The sequence below is a fragment of the Pezoporus wallicus genome, unplaced genomic scaffold, assembly GCF_028554395.1.
Source record: "Pezoporus wallicus isolate ANWC-B61680 ecotype Strahan unplaced genomic scaffold, APGP_CSIRO_Pwel_v1 contig_3058, whole genome shotgun sequence".
Classification (NCBI taxonomy): domain Eukaryota; kingdom Metazoa; phylum Chordata; class Aves; order Psittaciformes; family Psittacidae; genus Pezoporus; species Pezoporus wallicus.
In genome coordinates, this window is record NW_026641153.1 from 5,991,912 (window position 1) to 6,018,780 (window position 26,869).

The 26,869-nt window shown below is 46.0% G+C and overlaps 1 protein-coding gene across 1 annotated transcript; it reads right to left on the reverse strand.

Moving 5' to 3' along the window:
* Positions 1–6,106: 6,106 nt before the first annotated feature.
* On the reverse strand, positions 6,107–24,884 carry MCM10 (minichromosome maintenance 10 replication initiation factor). Its single transcript, XM_057422509.1, has 20 exons — positions 24,812–24,884; positions 23,248–23,300; positions 22,133–22,456; positions 21,260–21,364; positions 20,531–20,656; positions 19,850–20,024; positions 18,901–19,066; positions 17,864–18,031; positions 16,363–16,479; positions 14,798–14,997; positions 13,914–14,014; positions 12,809–12,910; positions 12,589–12,706; positions 11,489–11,708; positions 9,387–9,546; positions 8,665–8,783; positions 7,840–7,953; positions 6,945–7,090; positions 6,700–6,742; positions 6,107–6,346 (listed from the first exon to the last, which is right to left on the reverse strand). The coding sequence occupies exons 2-20, from the start codon at positions 23,252–23,254 to the stop codon at positions 6,263–6,265; spliced, it is 2,595 nt and encodes an 864-aa protein (XP_057278492.1). The 5' UTR covers positions 23,255–23,300; positions 24,812–24,884; the 3' UTR covers positions 6,107–6,262.
* Between the last annotated feature and the right edge of the window lie 1,985 nt (positions 24,885–26,869).

A 26,869-nucleotide genomic window follows, 5' to 3' on the forward strand; every position in this document is an offset into this window, starting at 1 on the left:
ACCAATGGCTGCACTGATGGGCTCTCAAGGCTCCTTCTGTTATCCTGTGTTGGTCCTAACCCCTTGGTGATTGGGTGAGGTGTCTGGGCTGTCGTGCCCACCTGGAAACAGACACAGCCTTTCAGTAGCCTCTGGTTTGACCCCAACACTGAGAAGTCTGATGAGGGGAAGACTTTAGGACATCCCCCCCTCCCAGCCCTGCTCACTGAGTGATCTTGAGTATCCTGGTTCCTGCATCCCTTGCCACACACCCTCTATATAACTGGGGGATGTACTGTGGTGCCCCTCCAGACTCAGACCTTGTCATCCTGGTCTCTGCTTGCTGCATAGGCTTAAGTGAATGATTTGCAGTGAGTTGGAATCTCCTCTGCTGCCTTTGCTGAGCTCACAGCCTAGCTGGTGCTCTCCTTGGGAGTTCTGTGAGGACTGAAGAGTATCCTGTCTGGTCCACAACACGGGGTTTGTGGAGACTTCACTGCCTGATGTTACCGGTGCAGCCGAGTTGACTGCAGAGGGAGCTGTGACCACAGAGAAGAGCTACATGTGTCGGTCAGATGCCCAGCTTCCAGAATGCATTATGGCTGGACTTCGTGATCTCAAAGGTCTTTTCCAACCTAGTTGATTCTATGATTCTGTGATTCTCTTACTATGGCTGGGAGAGGGAAGGAAAGGAAGAACTTTACCTTTGTTTTAGAAGTTTGTGCAGCTCCGCTTATGGATTTAGGCTTAAATTTCCTCTTTCAGAAGAACAAACCCATCAAAGACCTTACAGAGCATCTAAACTCGGCAGTTGTCCCACGTGATGAGAGGCTCAAGTCCTCACTCCCTCCTATAACAACAGGTCAAGGTACTTCAGAGCCTGGAGAGGATTAAGCTTGGGCAGGCTCTTCTCAACTGTGTGCAAGGCCAGATTGATGCATCCTAGCAATGCCAAGGAGCCTGATCCCTGCTCTCTGAGATGACTGTGGGCAGAGCCAGAGCCAGAGCCAGCAGCTTCTTGGCTGCTTCTCAGTAAAGCCATTTGCTCATTGGTGCAGAAGTGTGTCCCCGGAAGAGCAAGGATCTACAAGCACTTCTGCACAGGACATTAGAGTAAGGGATGGAGTCCAAAGGATGCTTCATCAGTCCATGTAAATGGACATGTAAAGGATCTACCTGGTAAGTGGTTTCTTGTCCCTGTTCTCAGCCATCCCAGCCAGCAGAGATCCTGTAGTCGCAGGTTTCCAAAGCACATTTCCCACCAGTGGGAATTCACAGCTAGAAACTCATCTCAGCCTCCAGCACTTGGCTTTGCAGGCAAAAACCCAAACCACAACTGTGTATCTCTTAGGGTTTGGTTTGCTGCAGCTCAGTGCAGGTGAGAAGTGATAAATGCTCCAGTCCTGGTGGTGTTCAAGGCCAGGCTGGACAGAGCCTTGGGTGGCATGGTTTAGTGTGAGGTGTCCCTGCCCATGGCAGGGGGGTTGGAACTGGATGATCTCACGGTCCTTTCCAACCCAAACCAGTCTGTGATTCTATGTCAGGCAGGTGACTGCAGAGGGAGCTGTGGCCACAGGAAAGCTGCAAGGTCACATCAGCCTTCAGGTTCAGATTCCCTCTTTGAATTACCACCATGGCAGCAGGCAGGGGAGGAGGGGAAAAGCAATGATTCACCAGGTCGCTTTATTGTTTCTCTGCGGGGAAACCTACCCAGCGCACTGCAGCCCCGTGGAGAGCAAGTGCAGGAACCCAAAACCACTGTCCATCCGTCAGTGATTATTGCAGTCCCAAAGTATCAAGCTGTTTCCCTCAGACAAGGGACTCTGTGGTGAGCATCGCTCCTATGACAGCACCTGTAGGTGGTTTGCCTGTGCTTGGTTTTTACTCTGGTTAAAACTGCTGATAGTAGGTCCACCCTCATGAGCAAGCTCTTTTTACTTGCAATGTGTTGCATAAACCACATTTTCTTTCCTATTGCTTTTTTCCTCTGCAGATCCTCAAAGCTGTTGAATGCTTCACAGGGCCAAGCATAGTGGTCATGTAGATGATGCGGATAAATAAACTTTCAGATCCTGGTAAGCAGAGCTCCAGGAATACAGACATACAGAAGTTGTTGGTATGCCCAAGTGCTGCACATTTAACTGAAGCAGCACTTACCCTTTTAGAAAAGTTGCTTGAATTGAATCGAATGCAAATCTGAACATATCTGAAGTCATTTTGGGCACAGTATGGTTTAGTTTAGCCTTGGCTTGATGGGACACATTTCTTACTGCTTGGTTTGCAAATAGATGTTCAGGCTCACACACAGGGAGGTGCGTGTGTGCCTCCTAAACTGAAGTGCTCTTATATCAAACCACATGTTACACCTAAAACTTTCTTTACAACTAATTTAACTGTAGAATCCCAGACTGGTTTGGGTTGGAAGGGACCTTAAAGTTCATCTAGTTCCACCCCCCTGCCATGGGCAGGGACATCTCACACCAGAGCAGGTTGCGCAGGTATGTTTCTCCAGTTTAGGTCTCTGCACCATGTTAGCTCTCCCTCAAGTATTTGCTTTTTAATAAGCATCATGCAGGTTCCAAAAATACACATGACACCATCAGCCCCCAGATTCAGCTGCTTATTTTGCACCTGCACGTGCATGAAACCCGACTCTTTAAGACACATTCTTTAGGCTTGACATTTCACATGTGTTGAAAACAAGCGCTTCCTGGAGCTTTTGGTAAAAGACCATAAATACAGAGGAGGTCCTTTGTTTGGAGTTTTTGTGCTGTTTTCCGGACTGTTACTTCAGAGATGTCAAATCCAGGCTGACTCCTGACCTTGCTGACAGTGGTTGGAAGCTCAGCGCTTTGATGGGAAGACACTTGAATAGGTGCCAAAGGAAGGATTTTGAATCCTGGCTTTGGCTTCTGGTGCTGCAGATCAAAGTCTTAACTTCATACAAGGGGAATGGGGGGGAGGAAGTTTAATTAACCACAGTTTTTACAGGGTTGATTTGACTCTTCATCACCTTCTGCAGTTCAGCAGAGCTCAGACCTGCGCTGTTCCTACTCTGAGGTGTCCAGCTTCTGCGCAGACACAGGGTACATTGAGTTCTCATTCAGTTTATTCATGCCATTCCCAACCACTCTGTAGAGCAGCTGTGACCCAAGAACCATGTTTGGGGCCTCACTGTGTCATAGAGTGAGATTTAAACTCATTTGGTCTCAGAACTGAGTGCCAGCAAGGAGCATGCTTAGAGCCCGTGCTTCACCTGCAGCTTTGGAGCAGCTCATGGGACACATTACCAAGGTGATGCTCTCCCAGGACAGTGCTGTGCCACATGTAAAGTGCATGAAGTCTTTTCAGTGCAGCCACCCACATTCCCTGTCCTCCAGATAACCTGAGTTCTCAACATCCCATGCATCAGAACTTGCACTGATCTCCTTCTAGCATGAGGACCATATTGTGTGCTCCTGGACCACAGTAGAAAGGGACAACCTGGTTGTGCAGCCAGGGATGCACAAGTTGCCCCTCACAGCTATCCAAAGAGGGAGGTAGAGCAGCACAGTCTTATCCTATGCGTGTATGATACGATTGTTCAGAGAAGCTGCGGCTGCCCCATCCTTGGCAGTGTTCAAGGCCCGGTTGGATGGGGCTTGGAGCAACCTGCTCTAGTGGAAGGTGTCCCTGCCCATGGCAGGGGGTTGGAACTGGAAGAGCTTTAAGGTCCCTTCCAACCCAAACCATTCTCTGATGCTATGAGGTGCAACTGGGGAAGCTGAGCCTTCTGTGAGATGTGCAAAGATGATCCAGGAAGCAGAGTGGATGACTCTGGTTCTTTTTAAGTGAGTCTTTACAACTGATCAGCAAGACTTGCAGGCGAACAAGCAGACTCTTTATTGGGTATGCCGAGTGTACTACCTTCATGAAAGAAAATGGATAACCTCCTTTGCATCTCTTCTACACTCAGAAACTTTCTAATTTTACTGACCTGTTTCCACTCTTGGTTTCTGGAGTCTGGCAATCAAATTTCTCCATGGGCTGCTGGATTATGATGAGAAGAGTCCCACGGTTCACATTGTCATGGAGAAAGGAGACACTGTGTTCTTCCACTCCGTTTATTCATGGCTCCAGAGCAAACAAGACATCAGGTTTCCAAAAGGTAGGAGACCAGCTGCAGATATTTCTTTAGCTGCTGAACACCATCGAAGTCTTAACTAGGAACTGATTACAGAATAAGTGGCTTGATTGGACTTGATGATCTTAAAGGTCTTTTCCAACCCAGCTGATTTTATGCTGTGACTGTGTGGGTGCAGAGTAAAAATCCTAATGAACACACGGATCTGCTCTGATTGCCACTCTGGTTGCTGGTAATGGGAGGTCAAGGAAGTATTGCTTTAGGTCACATGTGTCCACGATCGAGATGCATGAGCTTTTTCCTACCAGCCAGTTGTAATCGATGTGGTAGTGAGTGATGCCCACACAGAGTATAAGCTGTCACCTCACCAAACAGGCTTTGCGACATGGTTTTGCATTGGAGATTAGAATAAAAGGAGAAAAGTTTGGCTTGCACTCTTGTCCCACATGTACTTTACTTCAGAGGGGTTCTGTGGATGCCAGGTGACAATCTCCTGTGGGTGTGATATAAGGAAGAAGTTCTTTACTGTGAGGGTGGTGAGGCACTGGAATGGATTGTGCAAAGACATGGTAATTGCTCCATCCCTGGTGGTGTTCGAGGCCAGGTTGGACAGAGCCTTGGGTGACATGGTTTAGTGCAAGGTGTCCCTGCCCATGGCAGGGGGGTTGGAACTGGATGATCTTAAGGTCCTTTCCAACCCTAACCATTCTATGAATGAGAATATTGTGTGGCAGCCAGAGACACCGACTAAAACCACTTCCTTTTGGTGATTCAGCACCAAGCTCTTGGGCAAATGAAGATGTTGAGCAACTCATCCTCTTCCTCAGAGAAATGACACCATACAAACCCAGCGAGCCTTTTATTGTGCGCTCTATTTATTCTGAATGAGGAATCAACTGGAGCCATTGCCAAGCAATGTCACCTACATGTTAAGTCACCTGCCAGTGATGCCCCATTTACCAAATGGTAGTGACATGAATGCAATGCACTGAGCCAAGCTGCCCAGCTAAAGCACCAGAAGAACACTGCAGAACACCGAGGTAAACCTGTCCAGTTGCTTCAAATAAAGCAACTTATTTCTCTTCCAGCTCCTGTGGAAGCAAACAGAAGAGGTACCAACAAGGCCACTGGGACATGCGAGACTGTTGGCAGTTTCACCAAACCACTGAGGTACTAGTGTTTTTAGGCTCTAAAAAATACCCTGTGATCCTATGGGGCATGAGCTAGGGGCAGCAGAAGGATCAGGTCCAGGACAAGCTGTGGCAGCAGCTGAGGTTAACATGGCCACGACTGGAAAGACTTCAGGACAATTTAAAATGCCAAACCCCAGGTAAAAGCTATTACATGTAATTGCTTTAAAACCACTCAAACCAGTGCCAGATTCATGAAAACGCTTCTCAAAGTGGGAGATGCAAGTTTTTAGCCATGAAGATGCTGTAGTGTGGATGGTGGTGGGGGCTCACTAAGGGCTGTTAATAGGGAAAGGGGTTTCCAAAGAGCTCCCACTAGTCTGCAGTGTAACCACCACTGGCTGGTAATGCCAAGGCCAGTGGAGGGGATTTTAACACGTAAACCAAGGAGACCTTTTGGGAACTATTTGGCATCTGCTCTCAAGGGTTCAAAGAGAGTAATTCTGGAGCCAGTGAAGACTGCTCTGTACCTACGACCCTCTCACACCTCTTTTTGGCCAACAGTTGAACAACCATGACAGGCTGGCATTTACACACCACACAAGCGCTTATGGAACCTGCAGTCCTCCCAGTTCCTGATGATTTGTCACTTGAAATTCTAGTGAGGGCACTCTACACCAGCCATTCAGCATAACTTGTTGGATCCCTAAGGATTTCTTAGTACAAATTCCACCCTAGATGTCTATTTTCTAGGTTAAATCTTGTGAACAAGTTATTAGTAAGAAAGAACAACAGGCACGATGTGTGTTTCATATGGAGCCTGATTCAGTCAGTTCTAAAAACATCAAAGCTGAATATCCATGCAGTGGCCTGGTGGAGATTCTGTGGATCTCCTCATCAGGAACTGATTCCTCAGCTCATTCATCTCTGAAAACAGAATCCTCTGAGCATTCCAGTAAAGAAGTGTATGTCTTAGGCACAGAAATCCATCTTTGTGGTGTGGAAAAAACAAACAACTCCCAACTCCAGGTCATTTCAGACTATTGAGGAATTTTGGATGTTCCTCCCCTCGTGGCAGAAGTGTTTCTCCACCAATCTTCGGACCTTTTTTCTCCTAGAAACATGAACCATGGAGAAAAGAAGTTAAATGTGTGGTGAAATGTCTCCCACCATTTCTGTGACAGAAAGTGGTGGTTAGGGCTGTATTGTGTCATTGAAACTCTAGGAACCTTGACATTCTTACAACTTTGGTCAAAAGCAAATTCCCCACAGTTAAATAAAGAAAGCTTCAAGAAGAGGAAATCCACTAAAACACAGCCTGTGGTTACCTGTATGCACCTGACAAAACACAGACCTGTCTGGTTTTGCTAGGAGTTTGTAAGGGCCCTGAAGCAAAGCATGGGGCAAAAGTACCAAGAGAAGCTGGCAGAGTGCTGAGGTGCTCAGCAACTGCTGGCTCCCACTTACCTTTAGCATCCCGTCCCGCTCCCACTTGTAGAGGCCACAGGTACTGAAAGATGAAGAGGGCATGTGAGGACCACTGTGGTGGGTTTTTGCTGCACAGTATTAGGAGGACCAAAAGTAGCCCCACATTGCTTAACACAAGGGCCGATGTTCCCATCTTAGAACATGGTTATGCGATTCCCAGCATGTTACTGGTGAATGGACAGTACAAAGGTCCCTGTCACTATTTCCCAAGGCTCATTCCTTACCTGCAGGGCTTTTTTGGGAGCCTGTGAAGGGAAATAGCTCGGCTTCCACAAGGACATTTGAAAAAGCGCTTGACAGCATCATGAAAGTGGTAGTCATGGTTATCCTGGACACACGTCTCCAGAGGCTTGAAGTAGGTGTAATTACACTGTCAGGGAGGAGAGAGAGAGCTGTGAGCTTCACCAGCATGTGAGACCTCTTCTGTGGGCTGGCAACAGCTTTGAACACTGAGGAAAGCATCTCTGTCTTCTCCCACCCTGCGGAGCCCACCAGTCTGAGATCATTGCCCAGGCTTGTCACTGCTCCTCCTAACATTTCCCTCTGCCACCGTCCTGCTCCCAGCACCTCATGAGGCATACAATGGCCCTCTGTGCAGTCCCAACACAGGAAAGGCAGTGAGAGGGAAAGTCCAGCAGGGGCTGAAACTCTGGGAATGGGAGGTAACTCCTCACTTCCTCTCTATTTGGAATAGTAACAAAGCTCCACTCTTCTTCCTGATGGCAAAGTCCCTGGAAATGCAGCTAGAGGAATCCCACTCAGTGTTATGTTCTCACTTCACTTTGTCTTGTAATACAAGAAACTGAGGGTCCCAGTACAAAGCACTTACTTCAGGGAAGAAACTGGTATTTTCAGGACACTAACACCCAGAAAACCCACTGGCATCAACACCAAGTTGAGGTGTTCAGCACAGCTCTAAAGGCTGCCTTGCCACTGTGTCCATGTCTCAGTCAAGCAGTGCATGGCTTGTTCTCAGCAACAGGTGTAAGGAGCAGAACTGTCTCCATTTGATCTCTGCACTGGACTACAGCCAAGAGAGTAACAGATGGGTGTTTGCAGGATGGTCCAGCATCATTCTGTTCCCCTCCACTACTGTCACCCTGGCTCCCCTTCACTCACGGTTTTACACGTCACAACTCGACATTTCACTTCTTTAATACTCCTCATCTTCTCTTCTAGTTCTTCCTTTTTCACCAGTGGCTCAAAGTATTGCTCCTGCAGTTCAGCCTCACCCTGTGGGGCACACACAAAAGGTTGTGGGAAGACAAAGATGGGAGAAGCTACTCTATAAACAGCATTAGGGCAAATTACTACTGGGCCTGTTTGAAGTAGACAGCAGTCTGGGAGCCAGAAAAACACCAAATGTGTCTTGCTTCCAAAAGAAACCCATATAGTGCACATGTTGTGATCACCAACCCTGAAACGAGCCACCTCTGAGATGTATGAGTGGGAGGATTTAACAACAGCTAAGCACAAACCTACAAGGACAGCACAGGGAGAGGTCAGGTAGGCAGATGTAATAAATGAAGTTGGTTCTTAGCCAAACTATTAACCCTCAGGAGACCTTAAACCAGCTGGGACTTCATACCAATGTAATGTGTCCACTCTTCCAAACACAGCAAAAAAACCTGATGGCAGCTTGACCTTCCCATGGCTGTGACAATAATGCTGATTTGCAGCCTGTGTGCTCAGAGATCCCTGACCCTACTCATAGAATCATTGAATGGTTTGGGTTGGAAAGGACCTTCTGGTTTCAACCCCCTGCCACGGGCAGGGATGCATCACACTAGACCATGCTGCTCAAGGCTCTGTCCAACCTGGCCTTGAAGCCATCAGATTTGGTGCCTGTTACACATTTGTGTGCCTGTTTCTTGCTGAAATGGTTAGGACTGCAGAGAGCTCCCTAGTTCTGAGCTCTCAGACATGGCTGGATTGAGGCCATACCTGTTTGAGGACATCTGTGTGCTTGGACTTGGCATTCAGGATTTTCTGGAACTCTTCTGACTCCAGATAGGCCAGCTGCTCACGCCGTTTCTTTTGGGCAGGCTCCAGTTCATTCATATCTAGGGAGACAGAAAGGCTCAGTCCTGCAGAGACTGAGTTCAAACCAAGCTTGTGATCTCTAAGCATAAGCACTGCAGGAGACTTTGGAAGTCTCAGGTCTGTCAGGCAGATGTTCAGGTCAAACAGCAGGAACATGAATAGGGTTGCAGAACAAAAAGCTTTTGTATTTAATACCATTGCATCTTCTCTCAGAGCTGTATCAGGAATTTCCACATTACTTCCAGGGAGTGAGCAGCGCTGCCTCCCTGACTGATGGAGAAGCATTACAGGGAATGAAGCTGTTTGTCCAAGATCACACAGTAAATCACCAGCAGGGACCTCAAGTTCCCAAAGAAAATTCAGATACCTTCCCAGGTGGGACTGTTTAGTTTTCTTTGGTTAAGTCAGCCATGCTCAAGTGCCAGGAGACCAGAGATGAGGACAGGGAGCTATCAGAGATTACATCTCACATTCTCTCCACAGGGGTAGAGATTGTTCAGCCTTTGCAACAAACCCTTGAGGTTCTAAATAGACTTAACTTGGCCTGTCTTTGGTTTTAACTCAGCAAGTGTTCAGCAGGACATAAGCATGATTTTTCTCTCCTAGAAGCTAACATTACATACCATTCTCTGCTTCTGTACCTTGTGGCTGAGCAACGTTCTTCTCAACTCTTTCAATAATTTCTAGGACATCAGCATCATCAGCTCGTTTCCTCTTGACATTGTTTGGGTCAGTTTTAGCAAGAACCTGCCCTTTTGCTCGTAGTCGGTGTATTGCAGCCAGCTAGAAGCAAGAGAATAGCAGTGAATGTGTTGGTGAGCAGTCTGGCTCCTGTGTTCCTACTTCCAGAAGTAGCACAGGAAGTCTGTCAAATGGAGGAGTCAAAGATCCACTGGCCTGAGCACAGAGCTGGCCAGAGAGGCCCAGCAAAGTCCCCAGCTCTGCTGTACATGTAATTCACCATATACCCAATCTCTTGTGACTTCCTAAGCCATAAAATCACTTCTACAGTGGTGTTACCAGGCTTGGTAATGCTGCAGCTGTGCTTTAACTGCTTCTCACATTACTACCTTTTTCAGAGGAAAGAAATCAGCTGAGATTTCCACATAAATTGGTAATAATTTGGAACTAAGAGAAACTTGTGTACAACTATTCCTTGCCATGCTCCCAGAACACTAAGACTCATTTTTCCTTATTGGAAGAGAGAAGTTTCTCTGACAAACATGAACACGTTTGTGCCAAGGAAAAAAGCAGTCTGTTCTGGCTAGCGACCAAAATAATCCAAACTCATGGCACAACACATCTGAACTAGTTTTGTTCACTGTTCCTTACCTGGCAAACAGAAAACACGATACACTGCACTAGCAATGCCAAAGGACAAACATGCAGTTTAGCTTTCCAGGGATTTTCAGCACAAATCCCATGTCCCTTCCCAGCACTTAAGAGTTTTCATGCTTGTAAAACTATCAATGGCAGCCCGCTTTGCTCTCCTTTGCTCTGACACTGTGTCAGGTCATGAAGAATGGAGTCAGTTCTGCTCAGAGAAGCTGTCAGGATGCGTGAAAAAGTGTTTCTTCAGCAAAAAGCTTAGCATCAGGTTCATGACTTAAATCATAGAATAGTTAGGGTTGGAAAGGACCTTAAGATCATCTAGTTCCACCCCCTTGCCATGGGCGGGGACACCTCACACTAAACCATGTCACCCAAGGCTCTGGCCTGCCTGGCCTTGAACATTGCCAGGGCTGGAGCATTCACAACTTCCATGGGCAACCCATTCCAGTGCCTCACCACCCCCGCAGTGAAGAACTTCTTCCTTATATCCAATCTAAACTTCCCTTGTTTCAGTTTGAACCCATTACCCCTTGTCCTATCATTATAGTCCCTAATGAAGAGTCCCTCCCCAGCATCCTTATAGGTCCCCTTATAGGCCTTCTCTTCTCCAGGCTGAACAGCCCCAACTTTCTCAGCCTGTCTTCATATGAGAGGTGCTCCAGTCCCCTGATCATCCTCGTGGCCTCCTCTGGACTTGTTCCAACAGTTCCATGTCCTTTTTATGTTGAGGACACCAGAACTGCACACAATACTCCAGGTGAGGTCTCACAAGAGCAGAGTAGAGGGGCAGGATCAGCTCCTTCGACATGATACTGTTGAGTAGAGTTTGCTCTTGGTAGCTTTTGCAGGAGGGCTCCAATTGCCCAGGTTGTTTCCATATGTGGCCAAATGAGATGCCCTATCTCCCCATCTCTTTTTCCCCAACCCAAGAGGCTGCTCTGTCCCACATTGGCATTTGCTGAAATTACCACTTGTGTCAGTGGCTTCAGTGATGCTTGCTTTTCAGGGAAGATTAGGAGTGAGCTCAGGAGCATCACACACATGAGACAGATCATAACAACTCATTTCTGACCAATTCAGGTGGAGTTTGAACAAGCAGGAGAGCCCAGCTCCAGTGGCCAAATGTCACACACAGAAGCTCCTCTTTAGCTGCTGTTTCACTGATCTGGAGGTTGACTACAGGCAAGATGGTAGCATGGACCTTGGTACTAACAGCTGTCAGGAGCGTAGGTTTCTTGTGTACTGCAGTAGGCCAGTCTGATCCCACAGATCAGAAACCACTAATGTCAGAGCTGAGCTGGCCTGTATCTGACCAAAGATTCCTCTACTACCACAAACCAAACTTCCCTTAACCTCCCCTTCTTAACACTTAGAAGATTCAAAGAGCTCTTACCTTTTTGGCTTCTGCCACGCTGTCTAGCTTTGATTTTGGAGGAGGAGAAGACCCATCAAAGAAGAGGATATCTTCTCCTTCTGAGAAGCCTGTGCCTAGCTTGGGCCTCTGAGGAGTTGACATTTTGGCAGCTTTGGGAAACTCTGCCCCAGGCATTGGGGACTGTCTGGAGGAGGACAGGGAAGCAGAGCTGCCAGCTTTACTTGTGCTCTGGAGAAACCTTGTAAGACAAGAATAGTCCATTAACATAGGGACACAAGTCAGAGACAGAAAGGTTTGAGAAACAGGAATGGAAGGGATGCAGACTGTGATTTTTCACTAAAATGTCTTCTATTGCTAGTACAACATGCATCAATTTAGGCATTTGGGGGTGTGAAATAAGACTGGTAAGGAACTCACTGAAATCAAGAGTGACATGAAGTCACCAAGAGCGAACAACCAATTGCTTTCAAAACTGAAATGAGAGAAGCATCAAGTGAAGCTGGGAAGTGGGAACCAAAAGCACTTTGAAAAATGGGCTTCTTTGCAGGAAAGGTAGTAAACAGGGGGACTCCTTGTCACAGAAGTCACATAAATGACAGGTTCATGGGGGTTGTGGGGGAAATCCTTTCAAAGATATTGTTAACAGACACCACCCTGGATTGGGAAGTCCCTGAAATACACACTGTTGTAGGCTGGGAGAGAATTTAGGGGAACTATCACCATGATTGTGCCTAGTCTTACTCTGCTTCAGGTTCTGTTTTGGCTCCTTCTGAGCCTTTTGAGGTTACATCAATCTCAGTCTCACCCAGGGTGGCTCTTTCTGAGGTGGTTCTTAGGTTTCTTAACGAGATCTGCACAAAACCCTTGGCAAATCTTGAGGTGCAGAAGACCCTTGCAAGCTGGCAAGGAACAGAACCAGGACTCCTGAGCCCAGTTTCCTACTCTAATCAGCTTCTTCCCATCATGCTGGGCATTATGCTGGAGCATTTGGTTCTCCACTGAATATTGGGGTATTTCTATTTCAATGAAGTTTTCCTTAAAACACCAAAACACCTCCCACAGTTATAGTAGGGCCACAGTAACAGAACCCTTCCTGTGCAGGTCAGTGTGCATTTTACCTCCTCTGAATCTCTTCAGACCGCTTCCTTCTGGCTTCTAGTAACTTCTGTTTCTGTTGCTTGAGCAGTGCAGAAGCAGAGACAGGCTGGATACTGGGCTCTTGCTTCTTTTCAACATCTGGGGAATAAACCAAACCAAAATAAAAAGCCACTAATGTTTGCTCTGAAGGAGGGTAAGTGATTTCAGGAGTCTGTTTTCCTTCAGGCAAAAGGACAATACCTGCTTTGGTCCAGTGTTTGCAGAGGTTTCGTGCTCCAAAAGTTGGCTGTGCCAGTAGTTCCTTGAATTCCTCAGAACACTGCATGGGTCTCTTTCCTGCACCTGGAGCAGAAGAGGCAGAAATACAATAGATCTGGAGCCAGGAAGGAAAGCAGGCATGGTTTTAGGTTGGAAGAAACCCCTGTAGGTCACCTGAGTAAGGACCCCCTCAAAGCAAGGCCAGCTTCTACATTATATTTGGTTACCCAAGCCCTTGTGCTCACAAAGCACATCATGAAGACATTTCCATTCCTTCAGCAAACCCATCAGTAAACAGCTCCTCTGTAGCCTTGGCTATCTGTGGTACTCCAGCATTCCCATGTTTAGAATGCTTGAAAGCCCTGAAGCCATCACATCTTATCCCTGGAAAATTAAGAGCTAGAGACAGGGACACACTCCGTGTTGTCTGCAATGGAGGCAACTGAGGGAACTGAATGTGAACAAGATTTCTAAGTGGCACATAGAGCACATAGTTGAAATCATATGTTATCTGCTCTCCACTGGGCATAAGGAGGATGTAATAGTAACTGCTTTACAGAAACGGAGGCAGTGAAGATCGGTGACATCCCAAAAACTATGGAAGGAATATGCTTTGAAGATCACAAAAGAAAAGCACTAGGAACAGGCTGGGTACTCCGGAGGTCCCCTGCATTGCAGACCTGACTGATTTATACTTAATATTCCTTGGAAGCTTTCAAGATTGACAGAAGTCATTTATTTTAATCAAAGAAAATAATTTGTCTTAAGTTCTTAAAACTTCCAATTCCTCTTAATCTGTCAAAGAGCTTCTGTCACTGTCTGAAGACAGAACAGGAGACTTAATTCAGGGGTACTGATGAAAAACAGATCCATGGAGCTACGCAGTTGCTTAGTTACATTTGTCTTGCAGCTATGATCTCAAGATGGAAGATGGGTTTTGATCAATTGAGAAAGCAGCCTGCAAATGGCTATCTCTGTAGCAGAGCAATTGCCAGGTTTATCCAGTGAGTAACAAGGTCCTGGGACACATCTACGCATTCATCTGGGCATATCTGGAAGTGAAGAGGCTACATGGGTAACTAGGTACCAATTTTCTGCTTGGTTTCCCGGACAATTGCATCAACTCCTCTCACGACCAGATTGGAGAGAGTGGTTTGAATCTTCCTTTTCGGCACTGCAGCTGCTGCACTAGAAAGAGGAAACAAAACCAGAACATCAGTTTTCCCATTCTGAAAGGAAGGAGAAGAGCTCAAATGTTAGCCCAGGGATTCAACAAAACTCCAGCCTCCTTCAAGGGTGCCTCTCTTCTGCCACCTGTCTGACTTTGGGAATGATATGGAGCTAAGTCCAAATTCTAGCACAATGTTTAGGATCTTCCATTTCTGCCTGGGTTGAGATACGCACTTCCTATGCATTGAGAGAAAACTAAACATAGTTAATGGTTAAACTTTGCTCAGAGATAGTTTTGAGATACACACTGATCACTTAATAATAAGCAGGGTGTACTACTTCTCTTCATTACCACGCAGTAATACTGTGTTATTTCAGTCAAGGAAGAGAGGAGGAAATACACTAAATACGGGATTAAATGCCATGAGCCATAACTAAATACGGTAAGAGACTGCCTCTGAAAAATACTCATCTTGGAGACTCAAATGCTTGTGATTTCATGATAAAGTTAATTTCACCTACTGAAACACAATGCTGCCTGGCTGCACACCACTGTATTGAGAGGTATAACCACCCCTTATCACATCTTCGTGTTGCCTGTTAACATTCTCCTATCAAACAGCAACTCTGTTACCCCATGGGACCAGGAGGATTACACCAAACATGGGGCATCTCCTCCTCTCTGGTGAATGTAGTTACAGCAAAGGGATCACTAACTAAATAGACCCCCTTAGAGCCTCAGGCTCACTTGTAAGGGAGGAAGTCTGTTGAAAAGCAAGGAAAATAAGTGGTTTATCTTACACTGAGGCTGCATATGCTGCTGAAGAGACTCCTCCATAGTAAAACCCATCCTGACACAGCCTCTCCTTCAAAGAAGGATTCCTGCGGCCAACTTTTCTGGGAACGCGGCCACCAGAGAAGGTGGACTGAAGATCTGCCCGCCGGGAGCTGAGCTTTTTGTACTGGGATTGGATGTGATACTGGCAATATTCACAGTCATTCTGAAAAGAAATGGGAGAAGCCTGTTGCAGAACACCAGCAAGTACAACATACTTCATTCCTCTCACCCACATGCATCCTTCTATGGCTAAACTGAAGTAAGAGTCCTATTGTACTGCTGCAGCATTTGATCAACAAATTTATGCCCACACGCCAGCAATATAAAACAGAACTCAAATTATCCATACTAATCCCTGGAAATTGTCCATACTAATCACTGAAAAAAGACCTGTGTGTTAAGGAATTTTAAGGTTATTCCTTGGCTCAAGTCAGTTGATGTCCCAGGCCCTTTTCCCCAGATTCTGCACTCTTGACTCTAAAGCTGTATGTAATTTTCTTACTGGCATGAACACGACGGAAAACTAATGGGTCAGTGTCAATCCAGGGAGTTTATAACTGAAGAGAATGAGTCTACCAGTGAGAGACAGCAGTGCCATAAACGCACTCATTCAGGGTGTTCTTAACTTTCTCCCAACATCTCCCTCCCAGTTTTCATTGGTATTCATGTGCCCAGATCTGTGTAACTACAATTACCCCACAATCAAACATGTTTTTGTCACCCATTAAACAGACAGCCAATTCCTTCATGAGGTTCTTCTGCCAGACAGCCTTCACCTACAGTTTGCTCCAGGTGGTACTGAACATCTCACTGACACCTAGAGCCTTGTGTGCAGCCACGTCCTGGAGTGGGTCTGCAATCATAGCCGTGTTTTGCCACAGGTATCTTCTGTATTTGTCTTCCTCCTTCTCCACACACTTTGAATTCCTCCCCAGTTCTTCATTCCTTCATTTTCTCTCCTCCTAAGTGCTACCCTACTACCTGTAACCCTTCCAATTTAAACAGTGTTCCTTTCAGGTATCATGACATCACCATAGCCATTAAGTGACATTGTCCACCAGTCCTTTAAACCAGTACAGATCAGTACTGTTCCTAAAAGAAGAATCTCAACACCTTTTTCCTCTCATCTCCAGTGCCCCCCATGTTTATGTATAAATATTCTGGCAGCCTGCAGGCACGCTGGACCAGGGAACTCACTGGGTTACAACCATCTCTGAAAAACACAACCATTCCCAAGAAAACCTCCTATTGTTTTACCTTGGATGAGTTCCCTAGTGCAGTGCATGGAAGTTTGCACTGGTGCAAAGGAGAGTGAAAGGGTATGGAGACTGTGGTGCTCATGGATCAAGACTCTCTCTTTTCAGTGCTTTGCATGTAGGGAACTACTGTGCCATCACAGAAGCAGCTTCTCTGAGTTTCATTTCTCAACTCCTCCACATACTTTAGTTACAAGTGAAAGAGCCAGAACGTCAGAACAAAATCAGCAGCCAGACATGAGGATGCCCTTCCAAACTCCTGAAATACAGACCAGGTTCACAATCTGTGCACAAGGATCACCATTCTTCTTCCTGGCTTTGCAGGTGCCCATGTCCAGCGCTTCACCCATGAGAAGGATCTTCTGGGGATGGTCAACAGACAAACACACCTAGAAATCAGTAAGAGCATGTCTTGAGGAGGAACTGGATATGTTTCTCTCTAGATGGCACTGGTTTGGCTCTGATCCAGGTTGGTACCTCTGGTATTAACAATGCAGCTTTAAAATGCAGGCCCAGTTTAAGAAAACCACATATCCTGTTCAGACTGAGAAAAGGCTCAGTGAAAAAAAATGCATTTCCTTCTCACAAAGAGATAAAGGTGTATTTCTATGCTGAGCCTCAGGAAACCAAGGACCAGCAAAGGCAGTTGTGAATGAATGATGGTCCTGTCCAACTCAGCTCTGACACCATCACAGCACCCACATTCAGCAGTGGATGGGAAGAGCAGATGTAGTAGAGCTCTCTGTCCTTCTCCATATATTTAGATCAAATCAAAGCTGATGCTATGCAAGAAGAGTGTCTACTTCATACAACCAAAGATACTAGGAATTGTGTCTGTAGGTAAGAAACACTTTGAGTAGTCAATTTTAATGTAGTTCTAAGTACGTACATTTTAGCTAAGAACAATTCTTCACAGTTAAATACAGCCCTGCACTAACTGCTGCTGTGCCTTTCTATTCACCAATAGGATTTTTTACTGCTTATTCCTGTTAATTTAAGCAATTAGATGGCTTAATAGACAGTTAATGAGATTATTTGTTTTTCCATTTGGAGAATTTAAGATGCAAAACAGTACATCACCAGCAACTAGCCTGAAATTCTGCTTTACAGAAGCCAGTCAAATCGGTTTCCATTCCAGTGCAATTAAAAATATATTAAACAATAATTAATTTATTAGCAAAATGAAGCCACCTTAAATGTTTTGATACCTACAGGAAAGTAATTCATCATGTTCTGCATTTAGAAGTAACTGATTAAACAAGTCAGCTACTGTTTATCAACTTACTATATATAACATATAGTTTGTTTAATAAATCAAATGTTACTCCATCTCAGTCATGATTTTGGAACCAGGAAACATTTTGCAATCACATCTCCTGCTTAAATTAGAAGAGAGAAATGAGCTTCCCCACCTTTTTCAGCTTTGAGAGGCCTTTAGGCTGAAATAGACATTGCATTGAAGTAGCTGAATAAACTGAAATGAAAACACACTCTGTACATCAGTGTGTGAGACAACTGCAACTATGAGCACATTAAACACTTGAATAAACTCTACTTTTAGATACTTAACAGGACTTCTTTGAAGTTCAGTCTTCCAGAAGGCTGGGAAAAATACACACCATGCAAATATCTGAATACAATTAAAACTGTGCAGGCAAACTGCTGTAATTTCAGCCTAACTATGTGATATAGAGCTAATTCTCAAGCAGACATAAGAAAGTTCAGCTATGGGGTTTTATTGACGGCTGATGGACAAGTGAAAAATCCTCTCACCTCATCTGAGCCTTCTTTAGGTTTCATAGGATTGGCATTAAGCAGCCCAATTACTGTGCCTTGGTCTGTCTTCCAGTGCTCTTTGTGGACATCACCAAACAAGAAGAGTGAGACACACTGATTGAGATCCCGTAGGTCATTCAGCCGCCAGATACTGAAGGTTCTGCCCTGGAACAGACATTCACTTTCCTTTCAGCTCTCAATACAAGGACACTGACTGCAGCCCCTGTTGCTTTTAAAGAGTTATTCTGATTCCTACCCCCTGCCCAGTGTTCTGATTTCATAGAATCATAGAATGGTTTGGGTTGGAAGGGACCTTAAAGCTCATCCAGTTCCAATCCGCTGCCATGAGCAGGGACACCTTCCACCAGAGCAGGTTGCTCCAAGCCCCTGTGTCCAACCTGGCCTTGAACACTGCCAGGGATGGTGTGTTTAGAAAAGCACAACTTGTAACATCAGTAAGAGATGGAACACCTCCAGCCATACCACGCAGCCAGTTCTGGGGTTCTTAAAGGCTAAAATATGAAATAGCACAGTAATAGTGCTGTCACCAATATTCCTGATATTAAAGCTGGACAGCGCTCTTGCTTGCTGAATAAAGAGGGTTTTACTGCACTGAGAAATAAGCCCAAGGCATATCTCTGTTTCATCAATGACGTTCTATAGGACATGTACACCATCTAGGACAGAATGACCTCTAGGAAATAATGGAAGCAGAATGTGTTGGCACATTTAAAACAAAGACTGAGGATCACAGTCTTTTTTTTTTTTTTTTTTTTTATTCTCATTTAATGAACACTCAAAACAGATTGATGCAATGGTTACATTAGCCAGTGCTACTGTCTGGGACAATTGGTAAGCTAAGGACTTATCCCAGGGACTAAAAACAGCATTAGTGCATGAAAGCACGTGAGCCAAGATCTTTAATACAGGAGCTTTTCATTAACTCCATGGTGCTGACTGATAAAGACCTAGTTTCTCAGGAAAGAAGACCAACATTTCACTTGAGCTGAGCAAGGGATACAACAGTTACTTACGTTATTTGTGCTCTGAGGAGTGACCTTTTTCACTATGACTCCAAATGTTACCCAGTCTGTTTCTTCCAGGTTTTCTGTGGCAAGTTTGCTCTTCAGCTGAGAAAGTCGGATGAGCTTCCTGTTAGCCATTTTCCTGTCCATTTCAGCTGAAGACACACGGGGTTTTCTGGATTGTATAAAAGAGAACACATTTAGTAGCATAAATGGACAATGAAAATCATCCAGCATTCTCCTGGGGAGACTGTGTCTTGCTGCAAAATGCCTTGTGCCTTACTTCACCCAGAGGTCACTTGAAACAACCCCCGTCTGTTCAGGACATTGTACAGACACCAGATAGGTATTGATCATACTGTTTAATGTTCAAATAGCTGCACTGCAACTTAGCCCCAAGCCTGCCCATTAACTCTGCTCGTTTCAGGAATGACTGAATACAACTGACTGAGCAGAGTTCGGAAATCCAGCATGGTATCCGATGAGGAAACACACCGTGAGTATTCAGAGACCTCTTGTGGCCACATTTAGTATGGAGATTGAGAGGCGGCTCCGTGTGGAAGAGAATGTGCTCAACTAGAGCACAGCTGGGCTTTGCACATGCCCACTGCTCCCCTCCACCACTGAGGACATCCAGAGGAAAGCAGTGCTAATAAAATTATGGGTTGTTTTTTTTGTTGTTAGAGAAGAGCAGAGAAATAGAAACGTGGTATTAAGCTAAAAGTCAATGTTTCGTATTTACTGATTGCCCAGCCAGTGCTATGGCTTTGTGCTACATCACCTAACGATAACTGACCGATGTGACATGGTTAAATGACGTCTATACAGCAAACCAGAAATCCAGTCCCCTGCACACCCCTTGTGTGACCAGCACCACAGGACATTAGACTGACTGCATTTTCACTGCCATTACTGGAGGATGGTGTTCCCAGGCAGAGGCCGGTGCTGGGCTGCTCACCTTAATCTCAGTCCCGAGAAGGTTTCCACAGACACTGGCTGAGTTGTTGCACTGGAGCTTGTAGGCATGTGAGGAGTCTTCTCTCTAGTCACCTTACTGGGCGTGTTCTCTGCAGCAGACTGGAGAGGCTGGAATGCCAGACTGAGGATTTGCCGTGGAGCAGGAGCCTTGTTCTCTTCAGCAGGAAAAAAAGCAAGGAAAAAACTCTTGATCACGAAAGAAAACTTCTAAATAAAATAGCACTAACTTAAAATTGACCAGAGACTGGAGTCTAATATAACACACTTTAAAAAACGGTGTGAAACTGTCTTATTTATACTGAACTGGTCTCACTGGGAATTAACTGACAGCTCCGAATCAGTCACATATAACTCAAGTAAATGTAACTGCCTGGTGAGGTGCTTCCCAGAGCAGCTCTCATTTTCCAGGCAAGCTAAACTGTCAGATATACAGTGTAGTGTCAGTGTCCAAGTTAACCATAGCAGTACAGAGCACAGAACCTACTGCAAAGAATATAATAATGAACTCTGTAATAAGCTCTGTTCTGCTCTACCAGACTGCTTTTAATGTACCAACTAGTGCAAAACTGTCCTGGATGTGTCTATACTGCTGCTGTGAACTAGATGAGCTTCCAAAACCAGTCCAGTGTGTTCCAGTGAAAAGGCAGACTGGGAATGGTACCTGCTTTTGATTTCTGGGTTCCTCGCTTGGCTGGAGGTAAAGGATTGCCCAGCTGGGCTGAGAAACAGGGTGACTCTTGCAGCTTCTGAACATTCCTTTCCTTTAAAGGTGAACAGGGAGATTTACCTGGCCAAGGAAACAAAATAATGTGACATCTCAGAACCTGGACTCAAACATTAAGAATTGCTCCAAACTAAGTAATTCTCTGGATAACAAATCCAAGTCAGGGTCCCACATAGAAGCCCTTCAGCTAAGTTGCCAGCATCTGAAACACAAGAGCTGGAAAAGGCCCAATGAGTCTTCCCCATGATGACCTAAAACTTTGGATGTCACTGAAACCATGAAGATGTGGAAAGCAGGAGCATCCCCTTGCTTTTCAATTTTCCCATGTAGTTTCATTACTACACCAAGCGTGCTACAGCAACAAACACAGCTGTATTTTCTGTGTGTTACAACATCTGCCACTAAAACAGGACCCTTCCAAAAGACCCTGGAGCACTTCATGAAAGCTGCCCCATGTAGAATCAATCCATAATGCAGATATCAAAACTGCAGCTCACTGATTTAGCCTGCAGCTGCAGGAAACAGTCTGGGTCAGAATACACCAGGGCACCATTCCTCCTTGCTGCTCAGTGGCCACTTTAGGATTATTTCCAAGACTCCATCTTGCCTATAAATTGCACATTGGTAAGACAACAAATTCTAAACCCATTTAATTAGTCTTATTACCAGGGGTTTTCTTCTCAAGGCCTGAACTGGATTGCTGCCCAATAGCAGCCTTTTGCAACTGCTCCTGTAAAGTCTTCATCTGTTCTTGCAATTTTCTCAGCTCAGCTAGGAAAGAAAGGAGAAGAAAAAGGATAATAATGAAGACAGCAGGAAGCCATTGCAAACAGGGATTTATGAGATCCCTGTAAGTCTGGCAGCTTTACTACATCATAGGAACTTACAAAACAAAGGCTCAAGCCACAGTACAGATTTATTTGGTTCTATGAAGCTCACACTGCAGGAACACTTTTCCATACAGTCTGGGGCTGACTTCTCTCATATTTTACTTGAACATGGTATGTTCCTTACCGTGTTGCATGTAACTTTCCTAATAAACATAAGACAATTTAAATGGCTGATTATCGCACTCCTTTGCATAAATAAATGCTTCTGATATAATCAAGTGTGTGGCTTGGACACAGGAAAGCTCAGTGGCCAGTTCTGCTTCCACGCTGACTGATACGGGAGATCCTCCTGCCAGTAAGTCCTGAGGGGGAAGGGATTGCTGTGATAGTGAAGGATGCCAGGATGCCAGCCCTGAGCATCAAAGCAACATTGTTCTTTATTTGATAAGGCTCAGGTACACAGGCACCTTCCCTATCCTAGCTTAGACTCCCTGGCTTAAGTCCCCTGTCTTTCTCTTGTGAAAACAGGTTTGGTGAGTTTGGCCATTGAGCACCAAAAACTGGACTTCAAAACTTTCACAAGGACTTTCTGTATTCTCTTTCTGGCACCACCCTAAACTGAGAAGCAGCAGGCCCTGCCTTCCACCCATTAGCTCTCTAGAGACAAGATGTGTACAATAGAACAGATAAAATATGCTGTTACAGAAACCTTGTAGTTCTTGGTTGGTTTTCTCTTTTGCCTGACTGGGAGCTGAAGTGGAGGGAGTTTCATCTGCTGCCTCTTCCTCTTCCAGCAGGTCATCTACATCTCCAAACAGCATAGCCAGATTCTCCTTCTGCTCATCAATGGGGATGTCCTCAGCATCCACCTCCTCAGTGTAGGATGCATCATCTTCTGCATCAAAGAGCTCATCGTATTCATCTGGTTCTCCCCCCTCATCCTCTGGAGCATCTTCCTCCTCAGGAGAATTCCTGTCCTCAGTTGCCTCACTTTCTTCCAGGAGGGAGGCCAACACATCCAAGTCATCATCAGCTAAGGTAAAAATTAAACTCAAGCATTAAATCTGCCATGGAATAAACCATCCAAGATACTCTAATTACAAGCTAATGAAAACCAAAATTAAAGCAGAGCAGCAATTACCATTTAGCTTTGGATAAAGGAAAATAGAGCGGCTTTCTGCTGTCTGGTTGGATGGAAATGTGGTTGCAGACACTCTCAGCTTGTGATTTAGGCTGGCTAGTCAGCAGAAAACTTGCAGACTGCTAGCACTGGCTTTTCTCTCCTATGCAGCTGCTTGTACAATTGCTGCTTGTTCAATAGCTGCTTGTACAAAGAAAAGCCTGGGGACCTGTAAAGGTGTAGCCAGGAGCTCTACAGAGACATGCATGTGGCTTTTGCCAGTGGAAGATGAAAAGGAAGATGCAAAGCAGGCAAGAAAGCATGTTTTCAGATATGGTTTGCTTAAGGAAGAGCATAGAGAACAAAGAAATATGGTCTAAAGGGGAAAAAAATGGAAAAAAAAAGAACAAGTAGAGAGAGAGGAATGGGACAGACAGAGCATAACTGAAATTCAGAACAAAACAAGGAATTAGCTTTTGCTACTGAAGAAAACACAAAATCAAGGAAGGGTTAAAGCAGCCTCATAGAAAGGTGACAAGAATGAAGGCAAGAGGCAACCTCAGATACTCTGCAAGTGAAATCAGTGTAATATAATTTCCCTTGCTAGAAGGTTTATCAAATTTTTTAACACTTGAACGTATTACCTAATATACTGATCAGAATGTACCTTTCCCACTGAAAGTAAGAGTACTTTCCCCCCTTACCATCCATGATTTCACCAGGATTTCTTCAGCAGTCCCTCAAGGAAAAATATTGTCTGTTATGGGGAGAACAACAGTGATACTGTTAAAGTAGATACAGCTCATCTACAAATACGTATCATGTTCAGGCTCCTTATCTGATGAACTGCAAACCACCAGCTTGTCTTTAGTCACAGCTGCAGATGAGGACTCCACTAAATTTAAACCTCTCCTGTACATTTTCCACATCTAAAGTCTGACCTATGCTGAACTCCCTGCAGCGTAAGGGCATCACTTTTAGGAAAAAAAGCCCCTATCAGATAAAGATTTTAAGAAATGCCAGCCACATCCCTACAGTAATAACCACTTCCACTTCACCATCCTGCACCATAATCATAATTAGCATTTAACTAATTATTAACATTTAACAGTTCATAGAATCCCAGACCGGTTTGGGTTGGAAAGGACCTTAAGATCATACAGTTCCAACCCCCTGCCACGGGCAGGGAAACCTTCCACTAGAGCAGGTTGCTCCAAGCCCCTGTGTCCAACCTGGCCTTGAACGCTGCCAGGGATGGGGCAGCCACAGCTTCTCTGTGCACCCTCAGCGCCTCAGCACCCTCAGAGGGAAGCAATTAGTCTTAAAAGTGTACTTTCTGCATCTTTCACAGTTCCTCCACTTCATAGACACATGGCCATAAAAATTAAAGATCACAGGCTGATATAAATGGCCAAGGGAAGTCTGGATTAGAGGAAGGGAAATCCACTGAGGAAGAAGGGAGGTTGTAGTACAGTGGGGGTCGGCCTCTTCTCCCAAGTACCAAGTGATAGGACCAGAGGAAATGGCCTCAAGCTGCACAGGGGAGGTTTAGGTTGAATATTAGGAAAGATTCCTTCACCCGATGGTGTTCAGGCTGCCCAGGGCTGTACTGGAGTCACTGTCCCTGCAAGTGTTCACACACTGCATAGATGAGGCCCTCAGTGCCATGGGTTAGTGGTGGCCTTGGCAGTGCTGGGCTAAAGGTTGGACTGGATGAGCTTAAAGGTCTTTTCCAACCTAGCTAATTCTATGATCCTTATTATTATTAAACCCAAACTTTTAACTCTGTGCTTACAGATCTTCCTGCTGCAGAGGCTTTTGTTTTGCCCATAAACTCCACTTTTAATAGTTCTCTCTTCTCTTGCTCCAGGATATCAATTTTCAGCAAAGCACAAAACACAACCCAAGCGCATACACGAGCAGGACTGGCTTAGGGGCCACCAGAGCTCCTGCTGTCCGGCCGGTGGCACAGGCCCGGGGACCACCCAGCTCAGCAGGACGGGCCAGCCCGGCATCTCCCCCCGACTGGCGGCCAGCCTCGGAGTACCAAGGCCCGGCTGTGCCGTGCCCGCACTGCGGGATCGCCATCGCTGCCCCCAGTGCATCCCCCGTTATCCCACAGGGCCGCCCCCCCCCCCACCAGGAGCCTCCTTTCCCTCCTCGCTCTGCCGCCTCCCCACCAGGGGAGCCCCGCCCGGGGCTCTCGGACCCCTCACGCCAGCTCTGCTTTACTCCCCCCCTCCCCAGTGCCTCTCTGGACCCGCTCACCACCATGCCCGCGCTGTCCGGTACCCGCCAAAACTCCAACCTGGCTCCGCCCCGTCCCGCGCATGCGCGGTCTTCGTTGCGGGGCGCGCGCCAGCGCCGGTCCTGGCAGAGAGGGGGAAGCTCGGCGCCATCTTGGCTGTGGGGGTGGTGCTGGGGTTCGGGCCATGGGGTAATGTGCTGTGCCGAGAGGGACACGGGAGTGAGGGTGACGGTGTCATGGCACTGTTAGACGCTTCGGTGGGGCGGTGTGAGATGTCATGGCCTGTCCTCTGGGGTAGCACCATGGCGCCACGGCTATGTCTCTATAGAGCTGTGGGCTCTGGTTAGACCCCTCTGGCTGTGGAGAACTGGCCGTGTCTGGTCAGGGGAGCCTCTAGTCAGAGTCGTCTGAATAGAATCATAGAATCACGGAACGGTTTGGGTTGGAAAGGACCTTAAAGCTCAGCCAATTCTCACCCCCCTGCCACAGGCAGGGACACCTTCCACTAGAGCAGGTTGCTCCAAGCCCCTGTGTCCAACCAGGCCTTGAACGCTGCCAGGGATGGGGCAGCCACAGCTTCTCTGGGCACCCTGTGCCAGCACCTCAGCAGCCTCACAGGGAAGAATTTCCTATAGTAAAGAATAAGCTGAATAATCTCTGCACTTGTGTTAAGCCAGCAACTGCAAATCCAGGGATTGCCATAGGATTATCAGCTAGGTTGGAAAAGACCTTTCTGATCAAGTCCAACCCAGGACTGCCAAGTCCGTGAGCAACTGACAGGATTGTGTATTCTGGTTCAGTATTTCTTTGGTACAAGTGACTATGATTCTGTGAAAAATAGTATTCCTGAATACATACAAGCTCACTGCTCTAGATCCTTTTTGTGTGCATCAATTATATGCAGAAATTGCTCCCAAAACAGGCGGGTTTGAGCTCAGATCCCAAGGCTCTTGCACTAACCCCACCCTGAAAGACAGTACACAGACAAAGATGGGATCTCTGGTGTCCAAAGGGCAGCAGTACCAGCTTGGGTCAGGAAAGAGAAATTAAGGACAGCAATTCTGTGGTAGCTGAAGGAATCAAGTTCCAGCAGATGGCAGGAAACAGCTGAGACATGAATGCTCTGCTGAGCAGTTGTCAACTGAGCTGTCCAGAGCATGTCATGTTGGACTATGTTGGTTTTCACCCCAAAACCACATGCCTAGCTCAGGCATGCTGGACTAACTTAGTCTGGGAGCTCCTCTGTGTTGCTGCTCATCTGTGATGGAGGTGGGGAAACACCTTGTGTCCACCTTGACATGGGTGTAAAACTGTGGGCAGGCATGGGGGTGCTGTGTTTTCCCCTCCCTCTGGCTGGTTATTGCCAGTGAGACCCAGGCTAATCACATAGCATCACCAAGTCCTCCTACTCTCCATCTAACTGGAGTAATGATGGCTTGTGTGCTCCTATGACTTGAAGTTTGCAAATCCAGTGATACTTTGCTGCTCACCAGTTTCAGGCTCACCCCACAGGGCTGTTCTGGCCCCTTCCCAGTCTAGATTTTAAAACTGAAGTGGAACAAAATGTTTCCGGCTCGTGTTCCACATTGAGTCAGGATCGCGGGACATACTCCTACACCAAGAACCACAGAATCACAGAATGGTTAGGGTTGGAAAGGACCTTAAAGATGTCCTTTGTTAAAACAGAGATATGCAGACAGGTGCTATCTCATGGACATGTAGTATTTAGTCACTTTAAAACACAAATACATTTTATCTTACCTTTCTTTAGCAAGTGCTAAAGAGCATCTGCTGGCCGTGGCCTCTCTCATGGTCTGACCTCTGGACTGCAGTTCATGATGACAACAGCAGGAAAATAATCCTCCCTATTGCATGAAGAGGTTTCTGTTTTTCTTCTTTGCAGCTCCCTGTCCCTCCTGATTTGTACTATCAGATGTACTGTTTTACGTTTCTGTGAAGACCTACTTCAGCTAATGCCCATTAGTATTCCTGTACTGAGATTCCCCCTCTTTCTGAAGCCTCTTAAAATGATTAATTTTGACTTGACAGATGCAGAAGGAATTCCTCCTTTGGCCTTT

Excerpts from the sequence above, each read along its gene's own strand:
- MCM10 (XM_057422509.1), bottom strand. Across the intron at positions 20,657-21,259 it reads CCTTGAGAAGAAAACCCCTG|GTAAATCTCCCTGTTCACCT; the intron begins GTAATAAGACTA and ends TTCCTTGGCCAG. Across the intron at positions 18,032-18,900 it reads CTCCTCAGAGCACAAATAAC|GGCAGAACCTTCAGTATCTG; the intron begins GTAAGTAACTGT and ends TGTCTGTTCCAG.